This window comes from Typopeltis vanoorti, chromosome 22 (assembly GCF_054136105.1).
Source record: "Typopeltis vanoorti isolate ZY-2024b chromosome 22, IOZ_Tvanoo_1.0, whole genome shotgun sequence".
NCBI classification, from domain to species: domain Eukaryota; kingdom Metazoa; phylum Arthropoda; class Arachnida; order Uropygi; family Thelyphonidae; genus Typopeltis; species Typopeltis vanoorti.
The window spans coordinates 40,513,385-40,535,428 of record NC_143570.1 but is presented as its reverse complement, the minus strand read 5'-3'; the positions used below and the strand labels follow the sequence as shown (position 1 = coordinate 40,535,428).

Here is a 22,044-nt window from a genome sequence, read left to right as displayed (position 1 = left end):
CAATTCCTGATCTACCTCTTGTTCATTCACAGTCAGTCTCTCCTCCTTATCTTCTATTCATTGCTCTCAAACTCCACATTCGTTGTCACATTCATAAGGATGAAATACCTTTAAGAACTGCTCGTTTAATATATATTTGCTATATTCTACACAGAAGTTTATGATTTTCTTCAATCACTGTCATCTTTCCATAATAATTACTTTTTTTTTACTGGCTACATATAAAAAAAAATTCCCCCAGGATTTTTCCAAAGGTTGGTTAGCTAACTGCCACTCATGCTGCTGCACTTTTTGCTACTCTTACCAATTGACTCACCTTCTTGCTTGTTCTGGTACTCCTCATGGAACTGATTATTGCTACTTACTTATGTTGTCTCCATTAATGCCTGAAGATTAAACATCCAATACAAAGTGGATGCTTAATCTTTGCATTCATCCATTTCACACCTACTTACCTTGGAATACATTTAGACATTGCTTCCACTAGATAGCTCTTAAACAGCACCAAGCAGCATTGATCTCCTTTCTCCCTAATTCCTCATTCTATGTTACAACTGCAAGCTGTTTCCTGAACTTATCATAATCACCAGCCTTGTAGGTCCACATATATCCTTTCCTCACAGAAATCATCACAAAGCTGGTAACAACTCAGATAATCACTTCATGATCACTCTCACCAATTGGATGGAGATTTGACACCTTGTTTATAATGATCTCCTCTGATTAGATGATCAAATTCAAGACCCTTGATTCTCACATATCTGCTGTTACATACTGCCTGCAGTAGTGCCTCAGAAGCTCAACAAAAACTCAAGAAATTAATTTTCTTTACTTCCAGATGCAATGTTGTCATCTGAATCTATATTGCTATAATTAAAATTAGCCATAATGATTAATCTTTTCATATTTGCTTGGCTAATTTACTTATACATTTCATTGTCACTATCTCCACATTGCTAGGTCTATAGCAATATACTTTAACTTAGTTAAAATGCTGTAGTAGCTTATTCTATTCACCTCTAACTCATAACATACTGCCTCAAAACCACTGCTGCTATTTCCTCCTTGCATTTCTACTTTGCATGGGCATATCTCGTTTTCCCGTCATCAATAGCACAACACCTCCTTTTTTACCATTTTTGTCAGGACATTATCTTTGCCCAGTCATGTGCTACTTATTCAATTTATGAATGAATGAATTCAATCAGTGCAACAATTTTGTTCCCCTTGTATCTAATACTTCTGGCATTCATATATAAACATCACAGTTCATTGCTGGATCTATAATAAGTTGCACTGATATTAATTACAGACCAATCACCATCTCGGGCAGTGGTGGTAAAAGTATTGAAAAAGTTGGTTAAAGACAAAATTCAGGAATGGGTGGATCAGGATATGATACTGTATAGGGGCCAACATGGTTTTGTTAAAGGTCCATCCTGCCTTAGCAATTTATTTACTTTTTATAATAGAATGACTTCTGAGTTGGACAAAGGAAATGGCTACACAGTGGTACTTCTGGATTTTGCTAAGGCTTTTGACAGGATATCCCATGGAACACTGTTGCGCAAATTGGAGCAGATGGGGATGGATATTAAACTGGTGATATGGATAGGAGAATGCTCAGGGAGAGATACCAAAAGGTGGTGTATGGAGGAGCAGAGTCCAGGATGAGGCTGGTGAGCAGTGGTGTGCCTCATGGCTCTGTGCTTGTGCCATTGTTGTTTAATTTGTACATAAACAATATAGGAAATGGCTTGAAGGGAGATATTCAGTTGTTTGCTGATGATGCAAGGTTGGGTAGTGCAATAAAAAATCAAGCTGATGTTGAGAGTTTGCAGGATGATTTAAATAAGCTGGCAAAATGGGCAAAAGGTAATGGATGTCAGTTCAATATGGAAAAGTGTAAAGTTATGCATTTTGGGATTAAAAGATTACCAGCTGTGTACTACATTGATGGAACGGTACTCCAAGAGATTGATGAGGCTAGGGATTTAGGAGTGTTGGTGGATAGGGAGATGCAGTTCAGGGGACACCTGTTAAGGTGTCCAAGATTACACATAGGATTACATGGTTATTGAGGAACATACTAACATCCAGAGATAAAGAAGTTATTATTCCCCTTTATAAAACGTTGATACTTCCACATTTGGATTACTGTGCTCAGGTCTGGTCACCTGGATTCCTTGGAGATGAGGGGTTGTGGAGAGGGTTAAGAGGAGAGTGACTTACTGGCTATAAAACAACAAAGGATGTTTATCCCCTTATTTTCTATATTAAGGTGCCAAAAAACTAGCCATTTGGCTTTTTATCTTAGTTAAAACACTTGAGAGTGTCGGCAAGAGGTCACTAGTAAATAATAACTAGATGACAAAGCTGACCATTAATTCACAGTTTATTTATTTTAATTTTGTTTATAATTTCAATTTATTTTGTAAGTACTCATATGGTGGCACTCCAGCACATGGCTCAGATTTGTAAAAAGTAATAACAGTTCTTTGTTTGAGCTTCATCTTGTGGTGCATTGATAATAGCTAGTTAATTTAAGGCAGAAATATTTGCAGTAATAAAACTTTTATTATTTATTCTTGAGAATATGTGTTTTTAATAATTGTTACTATGCCACAAGTGCCACAAAAAAAAAAAAAAAAGACCAAGCAGGTAGAGATGCTGAGACATATGCCATCACAAGTGACCTTACACAAATTGTTTATATGCCTACCAAAGTACCAGACAATCCCAACTACTTTTGAAATGCTCTGAACTCCTTCCTCACTGATGACACCATGAACCCATGGATACCAGCAAAGGGGAAGGGGACCTTCCAGTGATTGTTCTAGCCCTTTTCATTCTTCTTCTCTGCTCTACTTATCCTGTCTCTCTCTCTTTTTTTTTTTTTTTTTACTATTCTTTCTTCCAGATCATCAATGGAATCCAACACCCTGCTACTGTGTAAAAAAAAAAAAAAACTTGAACAAAAAAATTGTAAAAAAAATGCACAACAATAAGCTGAAGAAATTAGACTAGGAGCCTGAAGACCGATGAGAGGTTCCCTCTATGGGTGCTGTTGGTTAACCTAAGAATTACAGTTTTCCAAATCATGGAAAGTTTTATACAACCATATTTATTTAAATTATGTTTTATTTTATTTATTTCTTATGTAAGTTCTGTTTGCTACAAACCTGGTATTAACTAGGTCTGCCTACTCACTGATGAGACCTCAATAAAGGTTGAAACTGGTCTGGGTAGTGACCTTCTCTCATAATGTAGAGCAGTAGTACAGCTCCTAGGAGCTGGGGTTCACATTATGAGTAAATACCAAGAACAGTGATCGGAGCTTGCTCCACCCTTGCTATGAGTTGCCTTAGTGTTGCACTACCAAATGGGCTATGTGTTGCACTATCCAGGTATTTGCTTATGTTTGGACTCACTGAACTTTATATAGTTTCTATATTCGGCATGAAACTCTTTGAGTTTCTTATTCGGCTATGAAACAATATGGGATGTAATATCGCTTAACTTAAATAATTTATTTCTTTTTAAATCTGCTGCTGAGTTTAGAAAAAGTCTTTCAAGTTTGTATTTGCTGCAGTGAATACTTGTCTGTGAGATATTCTATTAGATCCTTTGCAGAGTCCATTGGTATTGTATGGTGTATCCATTTTCTTTATCTTAACTGCCACTTTATTATAAAAAGGTCAGTAAATTACTAAAATTCCTTGACATTTTTTGCAGCTCCTGCTTAAGACCTATCCTTCACAAAGTCATACCTCCCTCCATAATGTATCATATTCCAATCCATTACTCATTCCTGAATTCTGCCTCTAACTTTACCAGTATCTTAATTATTGCTCTGAAGATAGTGATCAGTCTTGAAATTTCTTTTGTCATGGAGTTATTTTGTCTTGACAGAGGTACTGTCACTTTTATTGCACGATGAAAAATGTTACATGTTATTTTTGGTGAAAGATAAGTTCTTTTTCGAAAGTATTTAGCGAAAATTGACTCACTGCATTATATTTCTGAGTGGTTATTCAATTGTAAGGGTTTATATTATAGTATTATATTTATGAGTATCTGTTTGCTTAAATATGTGTTTTTTTAAAGCTTTTATTTTTGTTTTATTGTATGCTGTGTTATATATCATGGCATAAAATTATGATTGCATAAAACAATGCCTGGCGATTTCAACATGTGTGATTTTGTTTGCTACAGTGTGTGTGTGTGTGTGTGTGTGTGTGTGTGTGTGTGTGTGTGTGTGTGTGTGTGTGTGTGTGTGTGTGTGTGTGTTTTCTTCCATTCTACTTCATAGAATGGGAGATTTATTTAAGGAAAATGAAATTGGTGAGTGAGGTTGTCATAAGTGTTTTGAAAGTGAATGCTAGAAATATGAGGAGAGTAAGATAATGATAGCAGTGAGATTATAGATGAAGTAGGTGAAAATGTGATTGTGAATGGCAAGGTTGATGTTTCATGCAGTATGAGTGACTGCAAGAATGAAATTAAATGAAATGATGAAGAGAATGATCAGATAGTAATGAAAAAGGTAGTGTGCTTATGTGGAATTTTCCACAGAACAAGATGTGAGATTGAGTGGTTGGAGAAACACCTAGCAGATGATATGACACAGAAGAGAAAGAAGGAGGAGATACAAGGGGAGAGAAAGCAGAGTATGAAAGATCAAAAGCATGAGAATAAGGATCAAATTTTATATGATGATTCATTGATAAGAGAGTGCTTCAGTATTGTGTGATGAAATTGTTTCCCTAGAGCCAAGATTAAGAATGTTTTGATGCTGTAAGGATGCAGAGAGTGAAGGTGAATGAGATATTTATTTTGGCTGTTACAAATGGTCTAGCAGGTAACAAGCATGGTATGTGAGAAGATATGAAAGAGTTGCTAGTACAAGTGAAAAACAAGAGTGAGAAAGTAAAAGTTTTGAGTCTGTTGCTCCGGTATGATAGAGGTGAGCTGAGACAGAGAGAGAGAGATGATCATGAATGAGTCAGTGCACAGATTGTGCAAGAGGAATGGTGTGGAATTTGTGGATGTGTGGAGTGAGTTTGATGGAAGGAAGGCTTTATATAGGATGATTAACTTGCATATGAATGGTTTTGGGGTCAGAAATCTTGAGAAAGTATTGTACAGTGAGAGTTTAGAGTTAGGGAAACTAGAATGTTTGGGGGGTGGGGGGCAGAGGTGAAATTTAGTTCTGGGCAGCAAAGAGGCTAGTAAGGGCAAGAGGGAACACACGATGCTGAAGCTCTCCAGCTTCTTAACTTTAGTGGTCTAAGCAACACAAGGTGTAAGAGAGGTTGTGGGATGAAGGGAATATTGCAGTTTATGTATACTAATGCCAGAAGCATTTGGAATAAAGGCAAGGAGTTTTTGGCATGGTTAGCTCAACTTGGCCAAAAGATAAAGGCATTAGTGAGACTTGGTTGACTGATGGGATAGTCATAGAAATAGAATGCAAAGAAGTTATTTATTTAGCACATAGTGGAAATACAAGAAATTATTCAGCAAAACTATATACAGACTGACAGTTTTCAGTTAACCAGTCAATGGCACTGTCTGGGAATAAATGCAAGTTCCTGAGCCCTCCAGGAAAGAAGTGTATGAAGCAGTCATCAGTGATATATACATAGCCACACAGCACCACACATACAAAAGGGTGACTGTGAAATTCCCCACAGATGTAATAAGTGAGCACAGTGGCCTTATCCAGTCCTAAATCTCTTTAGCTGACTCCAGAGGTGTTGAGGTAGATTCAATTCTGGTGGTTTGATAGTTTGATCTTTGATCAGATTTGTCTTCTCAACCAGTCCTGGGAATTCCACAAGCCATATGAAAGATCTGGAGGCAAGGCTGTATGCTGGAGGTGAAGAGATATCTTGATGAATGCAAAGAATAAACTATCTTCAGCAAAGACAGAAGGAGGAGGAGGATGGTGGGGGTTTTGCTAATGAAAGCAGAGAAATTGGAGCCAAGAGTAGAAGTACGTCAGGAGTACAAGGATGTAGACAGCAAAAGAACTATCTGCTGCGAGATTGAAGCCAACAGAACAAAATATATAATTGATTGCTACTATAATCTAGGGGGTATAAAGGAGAACATAGCTGACATGCATTGGCAAATTAGCACAAGTGCAGGTAAAGTAATTATTATGGAGGATTTCAACTATAAGCATAGATTGGGAGGAGGAATGGTCACACAGAGGAAAGAAAATGGAATTTATACAGCTACCAAGACATAATTAGCTGAGACAGCATGTAATAGAGGGTACATGAGGTTCGGGAGTACTGGATCTGGTCATAGCATCAGTGAACTTAACAGTAACCAATCTAGCTAGGCTACTACTACCACTTGAGGAAGTAATCATGTAGTTTTGACCTTCTAGATTGCCAGAAATGCAGAAGTTTCTCTTAAGAAGAGATTTATTTAGAATTATTATTATTATTATTATTCAGGTCTCCATGGAGTCAAAAGACTCATCATGGGAGATCTTTCCTAAGAAACACAAAGTCTGTCAAGACTCATTGAGGGGAGGTCCCCCCTGAGAAACACAAAGTCTATCATACCACTCCTTAAACTCATTGACCGTTCTCGCTCTCACCACTCCATCAGGCAATGCATGCCATGGTTCAACCACCCTCCATGCAAAGAAACCACTCCTCACTCTCTTGCAAACAGTTTTATTTCGTAACTTCCAGGGATGGCCTCCTATCATCACTCCTTCCCGCTGTTCAACCAAATGAAAGAACTCCCCAGTGTCAACCCTGTAACCACCTCTCAACAGTTTAAAAGTCTCAATCATATCACCTCTCCTTCTTCTATCCACCAAACTCTGTAGTCCACATTCCCTCAGCCAATCCTCATAACTAACATAGTACAGTCCTGAAACCATCTTTGTTATCTGCCTTTGTACCCTTTCCACAGTTAATTTATCCCCTTCATATCCTGGGGACCAAATCTGAGAACAATAGTCTAAGTGTGGTCTGATCAGAGATTTATACAATGGAATGATAACCCTTTCATCTCTGCAGGTCAGTGTCCTTCTCATTATTGCAGCAATCCTCTGTGTTACCTTCACCATCTTTGCAATATGTCCCCTAAATTTCAGGTATTTATCAATTATCAACCCCAGATCTCTTGTCTCCCCTACTTCCTCCAGTATAACTCCTCCCATAGAGTATGCAGCGTTCCATCAATGGGTCCCAAACTTCAAGACCTTACATTTTGCTGCATTAAACTGACACCCCCCCCCCATTCATTTTCACATCTATCTAGCTTATTCAAATCCCCTTGCAGGGCTACCACATCTGCACTATTATTAATAACCCTTCCCAGCTTCGCATCATCCGCAATGCAATCCATGGACAATGGCATTGATATAAAGGTTAAACAATATAGATCCCAGTACTGAGCCCTGTGGAACCCCACTTGTAATCTTCTGCCTCTTTGATATTGTTCCACCATGCACAACTCTCTGATACCTATCGGACAGCTAATCCTGAATCTAGTTGACCAATCTGACATCCAGACCCATGTTCTGCAACTTGAATATCACTTATCATGTGGCACCCTGTCAAATGCCTTTGCTAAATCTAGGAAAATGGCAGTATATGCCTTTCCCTCATCTAATGCTCTTGTAACTTTATTATAAAAGGCTAGCATATTGCTAAAACAAGAGCGCCCCATCACAAATCCATGTTGACTCTCATGGATAATTACAAAGACATGATTATGACAAGCTATGGAGTTAGCTTTCAGCAGTGCCATGGCATATATATTTGAAGGGGGAGATGTTGGTAGTACTTGGGAGATGTACCCAAAGTCAAGCAAGAGTTAGATAGATAAATAGCATCATTAAACAGTAGTTGCAGAAAAAGAAAAGGTGGTGGAGGAAGTATTTGAGGATTGCTGAGTGTATGGCTTGTTTTTCAAAATTTTTCATGTAAAAATTAGCAAGAGGGAGTGAGAGGGAGGAACCCATAGCAGTTTCCTCTATCTATTTAAGATTTATAGTATATGCCACTGATGCCCAATGCTGCAATTATCAAAACAGCTTGCAAACTCTCTTAACCCCAACCCCATCGCTGGATATGTGACATCCTATATAAAAAAACTCGAGCTATTTTAAAACTTTTATTGAAAATATAACTTTAATACAGTTATTAAAATTATAATAACTTTAATAACTGCTTATTAAAGTTATTAATAACTTTAATAAGCATTTTACCAACATAGTGTTATGTTGGTAAGCTTTGACATCGCCTCACTGGAGTGAGGTGATGTTAAAGCTTTTTTTTACCAATATTACCTTGAAAGACAACTTAATGCTCTTTAAAAAAAGTTTTTCCTTCTGATATCTTAGATCTCTTTTCTTTGCCATCAATTCTAGATATTTTTCTTGGAAGAACAAAATTACAAATGGACAGTTCTTTGTTTGGCTTCATGGCCCAGACACATTAGACTCCTTCCTCTATCACCTCAATAGTCTATCCAGGAATACAGGTTATGGTGGAAAAGGAAAGTAACAATAATGATAAAAAGGTTATTTTTGACCACAAGAACTATAGGAGAGATTGACTTCTATTTGGGCTTATATAGGTCATTATTTCAAACTAAGTTAGAAAATACCAACAAGTTTCGCCAAGTTTAGCTGTTTGGCCTCGTCAGGGTAAAAAATGTAACAGTTTTAGCGTTTAAGTTGTCTTACATCTGTTTTTTACCCTGACGTAGCCAAACAGCTAAAGTTGGTGAAACTTGTCATTATTTTCTAACTTAGTTTGAAATAAATTTGACCTATATAAACCCAAATAGAAATCAATATCTCCTGAAAGTAACAATAGTTTACTCTTCCTGGACACCTTAGTTACATATACTCAGAATGGTAACCTCTCCTTCACTGTATACAGAAAACCCACTCATGCAAACATATACATTCACAAACTTTCCTACCACTATCCCCTTTCAACAGTATGGCATCATAAAAACTCTAATCAACAGTACCTATTATTTTTGTTCCAGTGGAACCTCTCTTTCAATAGAACTCAACCATATACACAACACCTTCCTATCCAATGGCTACTGCTCTTACAGAATTAAAAAAATAATAATAACAATCAATCCCTTTCCCTAATCCTAGTCCATCTCTTCAGATGGATTTCAGGATGGACATCTGAAAAAACAGCCAAGTCTTTAAAAAAATACAACTATTGCAACAGTGTTTAAGCCTCACCAGAAACTTGTTACCCTTATCTGTTCCACCAAAGATCAGCTCCCTTCTCTCTCAGTGCCTGGAGTATATGAAGTGCCCTGTTCCTGCAAGTTTGGACAGACAGGCAGATCAGCCACATCCGTTCAGATGAACATAAAACATACATCTGCAATCATGACTACGGTCATTCTGATCTTGCAGACCACACATTCAATACCGCTCACTGGATCTTCTGGAAAAAATGCTCCATCACAGTAAATTTAAAAAAGAAAGCTTGGTTTTGGAATCTGGAGCTGACTCGGAAGTCATTTGAATTTAAATAAATACAGATACCTTCCCAAAATTTGGGAAACATTAATCCTAGAGATCCAAATTTATAACCTAGGCCTCTTACTCATAAATAGCATCCCACCTAGTTAGGACTTTAGGGTCATTTCTACATGTTTCATTCAGTATTATGTTGCTTTTGTGTGCATGTGTGTGTGTGTGTGTGTATGTCGCAAGTGTTAGTTTGTACTCCCCAAAGATGTCTCACAAAATACTGGAAGAATTAAAAAGTTTTTAATCCTTTCTTAGTGCTGCTAATACTCCATTAAACTTCCAACATGATATCCTCCCACCACTTAAGTCTTAACAGGTGTAAATGGCTGCTAGTTTAATGTGGTCAAGTGTAAGATGATGCGCTTTGAGAAGAAGAGATTGCAAGTTGTATGTATTATTTGATGGAACTGAACTGTAGGAAACTGAGTTTTATAGGCCAGGAACTTGAGGATGATTGTAGACAGGGAGTTGAAATTTGAAGGGGGGGGGAGCATATTGCAAAGGTCACCAAAACAGCACATTGTATTATGTGGCTGTTGAGAACACATTAATAAACAGAGGTAGGGATATTATTGTTTCCTTTATAAGGCTTTAATATGACCCCACCTGAACTACTATATACTGATCTGATCACTTCATTTCCACAGGGATGAAAAACTGGTGGATTGAATCCAGACATCAGTGACACTCTATGAAAACAGACTGAAGATCTAGGTTTCAAAAACTAGTTTATTAGGAGAAAAAAGAGGAGAAATTATAGGAGCATTTAAGTTATTAAAGGAGTTTTTTAGAATTGACAATGAAGCCATTTTTCAGTTCATGGCACCAAGAGATAGAATGAGGGGATCACCCATGGAAAATATGTATGAGTGTGGTTAGAAGGTGTTGGGACTAGTTTTTGCTTGGAGGATTATGAATGGGTGGAATGGGTTACCAGAGGTGGTTGTGATTGCTTCTTCAGTGAATGAGTTTAAGGAGAGGTATGATAGGTATTGTGTGAATAATGGCTAGTGTGTTAATAATGGATTTCCTGTGATGAGGCTTCTGACTCCATGGAAATGCCATATAATAATAATTCTTGTTACACAGGGATAACTATATCTTGGTTATATTGATTTTGAAATTTTGTGATATCTTAAGTACTTTCACATCTTCTACATGTAACATCTCACCAGTCCTTGGTATACTTTCCTAGGACTATTTCAGTTGGATTATATGTTCAGTAATTCAATTATTTCTTCTGCTTCTGTCACCTCCATACCATGAGCATTCATTTATGCTATCCTTCCATTTTGCTATATGATAAGAAAACTTTTGAAGTTCTTTTGGCCAGAAAATTGATTGTCTGATTTCTTCTCAAGTTTACTGTACTCTCCTTTCTGTATCTAGTCTTTCCTATATTCTGCCTAGCATCACTCTTCTCTTTATATTCTCTCCACATCAAATTTTGTTGTCATTATTTATTTGCAGCTTCTACTTAGTGATACTATCATTGATATCAGTGATACTATCATTGATTTCACGTGATTTAACCTCATGATCCTGAGTATGTTGTCTGATACTACTGTTTATATACAATTATATTGCATCCATGATTAAATTACTAACTATATTTTATCACGAATAAAATGTAGTTATTAATATTTGCTTGTATTTTCACTGTGCATGCAAATAGACTAACAAATGTTATTGCTAAAATGTTTGTTATTTTGATTAATATTGAAATTGTTTACATTTCAAATATCAGAATTTTTTCCCTGTTATAGTGACTTACTTACAGATGATGAATTGGCTGCATTACCCCAGATTCAGAGAGATCAAATAGTACTCACAAAATTTTTAGGTAGTGGAGCATTTGGTGAAGTATTTGAAGGTATAGCTCACGAATTACAAGGAGAAGGAACTCCACCAGCTAAAGTAGCTGTAAAGGTAGAATAGGATGTATTTATGCATTATACTGAATATGTCTTTAGTTATCTGTTTAGTAGATTGTAAATAAATTAACTTTTATTTAACTTTTACTTAAAAAATGCTTCAGAATTTTTTTTGTTTGCTCACCTATGCAAAGTTTTATATGAAGTATTTCATTTTGTTTCAGAACTAAATCTGACCAAATAAGAGATATGACCTGTTAAGTCATATCTCTTAACAGGTCTCATATTGTTGCACATTAGAACAATGTTTATAAAAATATAACAGAGAATCTTCCTTAATTAGAAATAACAAATGATAAAATAAATTAATTAATCTGGTAATGACTTCCATAAAGGAAATAGGTGAGGTCATTTAGTTCTAACTTTTGGAAACTGGAAACCAGCCAATCTTTACCTTTAGGTGATAACATATATCTGGTATCTGGTGAAGAGACAACTTGACAGACAACTATCACCATTTGGTGGTCCCTAAGCTGAGCACTATATATTATTGTCTGGAATAGTATGAGTTATTATTATTATTATTTTGGTAATCTCCATGGAGTTAAGAGACTTATTGTGGGAGGCCTACTCAACCAGCAACATCTCTGTCATAAGGAGCTTTTAAGTTATTTACATTGCATTCACAATGCATTCCACTCACCAACAACTTTTTATGCAAAAAATCTACTCCTCACATCCTTCTTCACCACATCTTTATACAACTTCCAGGAATGGCCTCTCGTATTTCTCAACTTAACATCCACTTTTTTTTATAATTCCTTCTGATAAAATCCCTTAACTAACTTGAAGGTCTATATCATATCTCCTCTTTTCCTCCTATCCACTAACTGCTATAATCCACATTCCCTCAAATGCTCTTTATAACCAACACTCCTGAGTCCTAATATCACTTTGGTCATTCATCTTTGGATCCTCTCTAGTGTTTCCACATCACAATGAAAACCAGGTGACCAAGTCTGAGCACAGTAGTCCATATGTGGTCTCTAACCATTGCCTTATATAGAGGCACCACTGCTTCCTTATCCATACATGTCAATGTACTTTTTATCATAGCAGCAACATGATGTGCAGCCTCTGCAACACTTGTGATGTACCCTTGGAACTTCAGTGCGCTATCTGCAATCACTCCAAGATCCTGAATCTCATCCACTTCCTGAAGTACAGCTCCACCAATACAGTACATAGCCTTATATCTCTGTATCCCAAAGTGCAATTATTAATATTAAAACTGCAACCCCACCCATTTGTCTGAGCAAAGTCTATTCAAATCTTCTTGTAAAGAATTAATATCAGCAGTACTCCTGATAATTCTACCTAACTTTGCACCATCGGCAAACATTTGAAGATCTCCAGTCAATCCACATGAAATATCATTAAAAAATACATTAAACAGCAGGTCAGAACCCTGAGGCATGCCACTGGTCATCTTCCTACATAACTTCTGGTATTGTTCAGAGGCAATCTCCAATCCATCTAACCAATGTATCTATTCCTATCCTCTGTAGCTTGTACACCAACTTGTCATGTTATAATCTATCAAAAGCTTTTGAAAAGTCCAAGAATATCACTGTATGTGATTTTCCCTTATCCAATACATTCGTCACCTTATCATAAAACATAAACAGACTGCTAAAACAAGACTTACCCTTCATAAACCCATGCTGATAACCATAGAGTATCTTATGTACATCAGCCCAATCCTATGTTCTATTTCTAACCAATTTTTTCAACACTTTTGATCATAACTGCAGATATACAGACCAGTTTATAACTGGAAACTTCTGTTCATAAAACATAAGCAGATTGCTAAAACAAGACTTGTTTTTCACAAACCCATGCCAACCATCATATAGAATCTTATGTCCATCAGCCCTCCTGTATTCTATTTCTAACCAATTTTAACAGCACTTCAATCACAACTGCAGATATACTGGTCTATAACTGGATACTTCTGTTCTCAAACCATGCTTGTGGAGAGGTATTATTTTGCCTTCTTTCCACTCCTTAGGAACTGTCCCCACTGCAAGATTTTCATTAAATAACCAGGACAAGAGCATGGCTAACTCTTTTGCACATTCTTTAAAAATATGTGATGATATGTTATTCATTCCCACAGCTTTATTAAGATCTAATCCAAGCAACACTTGATATGCCTCTGATTCTTTCATCTTTAATACTCTTAATTCTTACCTCCCTTCTACATGTTGCACAGTATCATTCACAGCACTATGATATTCACTGATGAAGTGTTCATTAAATAATTCCATTGTATCATTTGCTATGGTTACTCTGCTTCTATAACTATTGATTTTATTTTCGAAAAAGGTATGGGTATTTTTGAAATTAGTTGCTATTTTTTGGTGATCTCAAGAGATTTTGGATAGTCTTGATTGATTTAAAGCCACATTTTCACTTTAGTAGTAAAGTGATTCTTGCAGATAATGTTCAATATGTGGAATAGATATGGAGGCTCTGTATTGGATGTTGGCATTTGGCAAGGTGGTGTTTCTGTGAATGGTAGTAGTTTTTGAATTGGCTTGTTTTCATCTTTTATGATTATGAATACTCTCTTTTTCAGGGTTTGAATGATTCCAGACTTTGAATGCTGAATTAATGAGGCAAGGGATACTCGATGAGAGTGTGACAAAATTATGTTTTCCAAAGTGCAAAGATTAAAGATATTTGTGATGCTACAAAGAGAGAAAGTTGATAGTTTTGGCAGAATGAATTGAAAGGTAACGAGCATGGAGTGAAAGAGAATATGAAAAAGTTACTGGAAGAAATGAAAAAGAAAAACAAAAGAACGAAGAATCCCAAGGTATGATAGGAGCAAATTCAGAAGACCAATGATTGCAAATGAGTCCATGCATAAGTTGTACAATTAGTAGATGAATGGCATAAATTTGAAGAATGAAAAGACTTACATGTGACTAATGGAGTGCACTTGAATGACTTTGGAGTCAGGTGTGTGTGGATAAAAGTTGTTTAGTGAAAGATTGGAGGTGCAAAATCAGAGAAACATAATCTTTTTCATGGAAGGGGCAGGGGGGGGTATGAAGGTGAACAAGCATTTCAACACCCTTGAGACAGGTGGGTATGAGAATCTGAATGATCAGAGAATACTGAAAGTAGTTTCTCAAGTATCAAATTGGATGCGGGAAGTCATTAAAAGATTCAGAGTGTGAACTCAAAGAGATTATTACAATTTAATAAATTTAGTTTCATCCTTATTACAATTTATATATACTAATCACAGAAGCATCAGAAATTGAAGAGGGGGATATAATAAAAGAGATACTACATTTCAGGTAGGATAGAGAGAACATGATGGGGAAGGGGAGTTATTATGAGATAAAGGTCAGTAGGACAAAATATATAACTGGTTGCTGCTGCTGCTGTAGGCTAGAATGCAAAATAGGAAGTGGATGACAGGCACCTGAAATTAGCATAAGGATCACTAGGAGATTCATGAGGACACTTTAACTATGGGGACACAGAGTGGAACGAATGAAAGAAAGAAATTGGTTTATGTAGCTACAGAGAGAGAGAGAGAGAGATAATTACCTTAAACAGTATGAAATGTACAGGACTTGGGGTTTGAAAGTGCTGGGATCTGGAGATAGTACTGCAGGATTTGTCCATAATCAAAAAAGACACATTGCGAATGGGAAGAAGAGTAATCACATAGTTTTGACCTTGGAGGTTGCCATTTGTGAACTTTTTAGTTATGAAGGGATGGATATTATGTGGAACTGCAGAGCAGATGATTATGGCCACAAGAACCTGCAAGGAAATGATGTCAGGAGGGGACAAGAAATGATCAAGGGAGAATTAAGGGAAGCAGTATCCGACTGCATAAACATAAAAATATACATAAATATACGTGGTGTGCAAGTGGACAAAAATTAATAATAGACTACTTTATAGCAAATCAAAAAGCAGCAGACCTCTTCCTAGAATTTAAAGTTAGAAGAGGGCTAGAAATTGACACAGATCACTATTTAGTACAGGCAAAACTAAGATTTCCACCAAACTGGCTACAAAAAATACAAAAAAAAATAAACAAATTAGAGAAATAAAATCTAATTACAAAGTAAGACTACTAAATGATTCAATTATAAGAAATTTATACTTGAATTAAAAATTATACCAACGGAGGATTAATAACTACTTTGAAAAAATACAAGAAAATGAAGATATTGAGAAAAAATGGAATAATATAAAAAAAATTATCACATCAGCAGCATATGAAAGTCTAGGAACACACAAAAAATATCAAAAATAAAAAAAATTACATATATGGGACAAAATGAAATAAAAACAATAATTGAAAATAAAAAGCTGACTTTTAAAAGATGATTAAGTAGCAAAAAACAAGAAGATGAAATTGAATATAAAAAAAAGATGGGCAATAGCCAAAAGAGAAACCAGAAGGAGACACAGAGAAAGCTGGGGAAAAATTTGTATCATATCTAGAAAATGACATATACAAAATAAGAACTAGTGCGTACAAAATACTAAAACACATGAATGCAGATATAAAAGAAACTGCAAATATAAATTGTGAAATAGATATAAAAGAATTCTTGGATTACTTTACAGATCTTTGGACAGATAATACTGGCATCAAAAAGAATTACACCAGAAACTTACAAAATACCTTAAATGATATGATAACAATGAAAGAATTAAAGGCCAACCTAAATAAAGTAAAAAATGGCAAATCGGCAGGAGAAGATGGGATAAACTCCGAACTGTATAAATTTGCTGGAAAAAAATTTCATCAAAGATTACTAAAATTTTTAAATAAAATTTATGCAAGTGGACAAATACCAATAGAATGGAATACAAGCATAGTAATACCTATATTTAAAAAAAGGGGATAAAACAAAATCTGCTAACTACAGAGGTATTAGTTTATTGAACATGCTACAAAATATATAGCAGAATACTTAATGAAAAACTAAAAATATACAGTGAAAAAATATTATTAGAATGTCAAAATGGATTTAGAAAAGGACACTCTACAATGGATGCAACTTTCTGTTTAAAACTACTTATAGAAAAAAGAAGAGAATTTAATTTGGAAACTCATCTTTTGTTTATAGATTACGAAAAAGCATTTGACAAAGTAAAAAGATATATACTGTTTGATATATTACAAAAGAATAAATATACCTAATATTTTACTACATGCAATATTGAATATATATAGAAATAATGAAATAAAAATAAAAATATAAATGAAACGTTGTCTGAAAAAGAATCTATAAACCAAGGAGTAAGACAGGGATGCCTTTTGTCTCCAACACTTTTCAATATTTACATTAATGAAATATTAATACAGTGGAGCACCTTGAACAATCAAGAAATTTCCTGGAATAACAAAATAAATATGCTATTATTTGCAGATGATCAGGTAATAATATCAGATAAGGAAGACAATTTACAAAAAGCAATATATAATTTAAACATTATAGTAGAACAGTTTGGAATGAAAATTTCCGTAGATAAAACTAAAACAATGGCATTTTGTGGACAAACTCCAGTTAGAAGCAAAATAGTAATTTTTAATATTAATAATAAAATAATAGAACAGATAAATACTTTCAGTTATCTTGGATGTGAAATATCATATGAAGGAGAAAAAGACATAAAATTTAAAACTTCAAAATTTTTACAGATTATAATCTGTAAAAATTATCCTAAACAAATATAATCCTAAACAAATATTAAAATATAAAGCAATTGGAAAGAAAAAGCAGGGCAGACCTCAAAAAACGGTATTGGATGGATAATGAGACCGGAACAGACCAATATGGTCTATACCCATAATTAGTGTTATGTTATGATGATGATGACGAGTATCCGACTGTACACCTAGGATCAGGTAGATAAATTAGGTGGGAGTTAAACAAATGAGTAGGATCATTAAGTAAAGAAATAGTCGAAATTACTGAGTAATGAGTAATCGTTTTTTGTGGATGATTCAGCTAGATGGAGATAATAGTGACAGATGTGATGGGAGAATAGAGGTGTTAAGAAATACCTCTGTATTAAGTATCATATTAAAAAATCTCAGTATGAATATATGAATATTGCCATGGGATTGGATAGGATGGTTATCCATTTACTAAAGGGCAGTGCTTCTTGCACTTTCCAATTGGGTACAATAATGTACCTAACCAGGCTGTTTGATTCATTATTATTATTATTATTATTAACAGAGAGTGCTGTGTAGCCAGACGGATGCACGTACGCATTATCACTGCTCCCGGTTTTATAGGTTTAAAGGGGTTTTTGATTTGAAAGTGCTGCTATTTAATTCTACTAGTCACACTGAAGACAGTGACGTTTAAATCACCAAAATCAGATAAGTAATATTCAAATTTTCAGTGTTGAAAGTCATAGAGTGAACTGCAGTCACCAACCAACGAAGAACAAAGGATGTCGCCATTTTAAAAGTCGCACTATAGTTGCTAATGGAAAGAAAGTATAAAGGTCACCGAGACAGCGAAGGTCAAGCACAATGAGCTGTAACAAGTGCAATAAGCCATTAAGCGATGAAGGGGACGGACCGCATTGTTCTGGATGTGGCAAAAGACAACACTTCCACTGTTCAGAGATCGCAGAAAGCACGTGGAAAGCAAAATGAGCTGCAAAATGGACCAAATGGCTCTGTCTGCAATGACGTGAGAAAATGAAGAACAAAGAACAGACACCAAAGAAAAGTAACGACGCACATCAAGGTAAGCTGCTTCCTGATCCTAAAATTACAGATAACTTTGATTCATTTAAACTCATGGTTAAAGACTTGCTAAATACACACATAACAAATCAACAAAAATTTGAGGAGTATGAACGTTACATACAGTTCAATAACACGACCTCTGAAGAAATGTTAGAAACCGTGCGCGAAATAAAGACAAAATTAATGGTAGTGATAGAAACACTCAAGCTTGAAAATGAAGAACTGCGGAAAGAGGTAAACACACACGAATGTCAAATTGAGCACATGCTACAAAAAAAAGAAAAAAAAACTTCAAATTGAGGGAATAATAAAAGAAAATACAGAAGACTTAAGCAACATAATGCAACTGATCAGCAGCAAATTTGGCATTCAAATCGCAACCACAGACATCATCTCTATTAACCGAGGCCCATAAAAAAACAAAGCGAGACTGCCACCAATCATTGCTCGTTTTACCAGCAGAAGTCTGAGAAACTCCATTCTTGCAGCAAGCAAGAAAATAAGGCCGACATCAACGATCCTAATTGACAAGAAACTCCCAACACCAATGTATATAATGGAACACTGGACTCCATAATTCAAAAATCTTTTATATCAAGCAAGGAAGACAAAAACAGAAAAAAAACTACACATTCCTGTGGACTAAGGATTCACAGATATTTATGAGAAAGAATGAAAACACTTGAGTTTATATAATTACAAGTGAATCCAACATACACAGCCTACCAACATAAAACACTAACTCTTAACATCCTTAAGAACAAGATTAGAAATCACTTAAAAACTATATAAAGGAGATCTCAAACATAGGCGAACATGTCTAGTCAGACAATATAAACTTCAAGGTCTTTGACTCTTTGAAGAAATGGTCAGACAACATTTACACCAATACCAACTTCACCATTGTACACACAAACATAAGAAGTATAATAAACCACTGGCTTACATTGATAACACTGCTCAATTACACCATGCTAAACATAGACGCGCTAATACTGACTGAAGTCGTAATAAACGACACAGAAATTTATGCATACAACATAAATAATTGCCAAACCTACAACTTATGTAGACCAAACAAAAGAGGAGGTGGCATCGTGGCTTTTATCAAAGAAAAATACAATATGATTGAAAAACAAACTTATTTCGAACATGCAAAAACCCTAATTTTGGAAATCACAAATAGCTATAATAGTATCAAATACACAATAAACACAATATACAGACCCCCAGATAATAATCCACTCAGCTTTCATCGTGAGTTAGAAGCATTGCTAAGCGGCATCGAACCCCATACAACACACAGGCTCATCCTAATAGGAGACATTAACATAAATACTCTTGACCACATTTCTTCAACCACTAACATATATCTTGATATACTAAGTCAGTACAACATAAACCCTACCATTAACACCCCAACAAGAGAAGAAATACTCAATAACTCACTAACACAATCATGCATTGATCATATCAACATACCGGCTCCCATCCATACATATACATCATCAGTAATTAACGTCGAAATTGCCAGTCACTACTTTGTCTCAACTACGTTCTATTACGTTATCTACCACCACAAAAGTCGACAAAACTCGATCATACTAAACAGCATTGTCGATAACCATGTAAAAAATACAGACTGGAATTGCCTGTTAATAAATGATCCTGTAACATTATACAAGAATTTTCAAATACAGTTCAGAGAAATATACAAAAAAGCAACAAAGCCTACACAAATGAGGGGACAAACAGACAACAATCCATGGATAAATGACGACATACTAAATAGTGTTACTGTAAAAGAAAATCTATGGAAAAAACTCAAAAAGTCACCCAGTAACACACATTTACAAACCTTATACAAAAACACAAGAAATCAACTAACAACAAAAATTCGTAGGGCAAAAAGACACTACTACTTCCAAAAATTCATGGAATATAACGATAATATGGAGCAAACATTGGCTACACTCAACGAATTAGTAACACGAAAAAAGAAAACTTCAGCACAAGATTTTATTGCAAAAAGCTTCGGTCAGGACACAAACCAAGAGGACCTAGCAAACTCATTCAACTATGCCTTCACAAACAATATCGCACAACTCAAAAAAGACAATCTACCAACGATCAACAAAAAACTACTGACACAAAGTCAACAACAAACGATGTATTTTCCACCCATAACAAAACAGGAACTGAAAGAAGCACTCCTACAACTAAAACCAAAGACCACTCCAGTAATAGACAAAATAAGACTCACAGATCTTATAACACTTTGATCAAATAAATCCAGTACGTTTGAGACTCGTGAGCATAATATTCGACACAGGCATTATTCCACAACAACTAAAAACTGCAATAATTACGCCAATATACAAATACGGTAAAAGAAACGAAACTCAGAACTACAGACCAATAGCTAGCCTACCAGTCATCTCAAAAATTCTAGAAAAATAACACACAACAGACTACAGAAGTATTTACATAAGTATAACATCATCTCACAAAACCAATAGGGCTTTCAGAAAACAAAAAGCACCATCACTTTATTAGTAGACATCGCCGACGCAATAAACAAAGCTCTTGACAAAAACAAGTACGCCAACCTTATACTGCTTGACTTAACCAAAGCATTTGATATACTTGAACACGACATATTACTCACCAAACTATACTACATAGGTATAAAAGGAACACTGCACACATGGTTTGGGAACTACCTCTGAAAAAGAACACAAGTAACAGAAATAGGTACCTGTCACAGGCCAGGGTTATACAAATAAAACACGGTGTTCCTCAAAGTTCCATATTATCAACCACTCTATTCAACATATACAATAATGATGTTCATAACATGGCCATAAGAAGTCAAATATTTCAGTACGCAGATGACACCACACTACTAGCAATCCACACAAACATGGCTCTCTGCAAAGCACAACAAGACCTAAATGAATTCACAACATACTTCTACCAAAACGCAATTCTAATCAATGGCACCAAAACACAGATGTTGATAATACACAACCCAAGAATCATGCGCCCCGCACCACTATCGATACACTGTCACACATAACGCTGCATTAACCACAAAAATACCTGCCAATGTCCCGAAATCAAACCTGTAGCACATGCAAAATACCTTGGTCTCTATATAGATTGCCACCTTAAATGGACAAAACATATAGAATATACCTACATACCAAACACCGGATCATTGCAGCAAAACTCTTTCAAGTAAAAGACATTATTCCATCCAACATAAAAAAACTCCTATATCATGGTATCTGCGAATCCCTACTCAGATACGGTATAGCAGTCTATGCAAAGACATCAAACTGCCACCTAACAAAATTAGAAACATTACACGGGAAAATTGTGTCAACAGTGATATGGATACCTTATACGCAACAACCAATATCCGACCAGCACATGGTGACACACAGAATCCTGAGCATTAAAAACCTGAAACACTACATAACAATAATAAGGAATTACTTCAACATCACCTATCGAAATAACAGAGACATATTGTATAACATGACCTACAACAACTCTCTAAATCCCTACACCCTTCAACAACTCATATGATTCTTTTGTGAGATCACATCAGATACCCACGCAACTCAACAACCTACCAAGAAACTTAATACACATAGATAACCACAGAACATTAAAACACGAACTCTGGAAAATATACCAACAAAGTTAATATACCATTAACACTAATATACACATCACAAATCACCAGCATCCAATGCTTATGTCCCATGCATAAACAGTAACACAACATAAATCGTGAAGGCTAA

The 22,044-nt window shown here is 35.5% G+C and overlaps 1 protein-coding gene across 1 annotated transcript in view; it reads left to right on the top strand.

The window, feature by feature from the left end:
* LOC150094345 (proto-oncogene tyrosine-protein kinase ROS-like) overlaps positions 1–22,044 on the top strand; it is a 719,271-nt gene that overhangs the window by 568,975 nt on the left and 128,252 nt on the right. Inside the window, exon 36 of the mRNA XM_090412445.1 lies at positions 11,311–11,473. Within this exon, the coding sequence (XP_090268571.1) occupies positions 11,311–11,473 (163 nt within the window). The remainder of the gene's footprint in view (positions 1–11,310; positions 11,474–22,044) is intronic.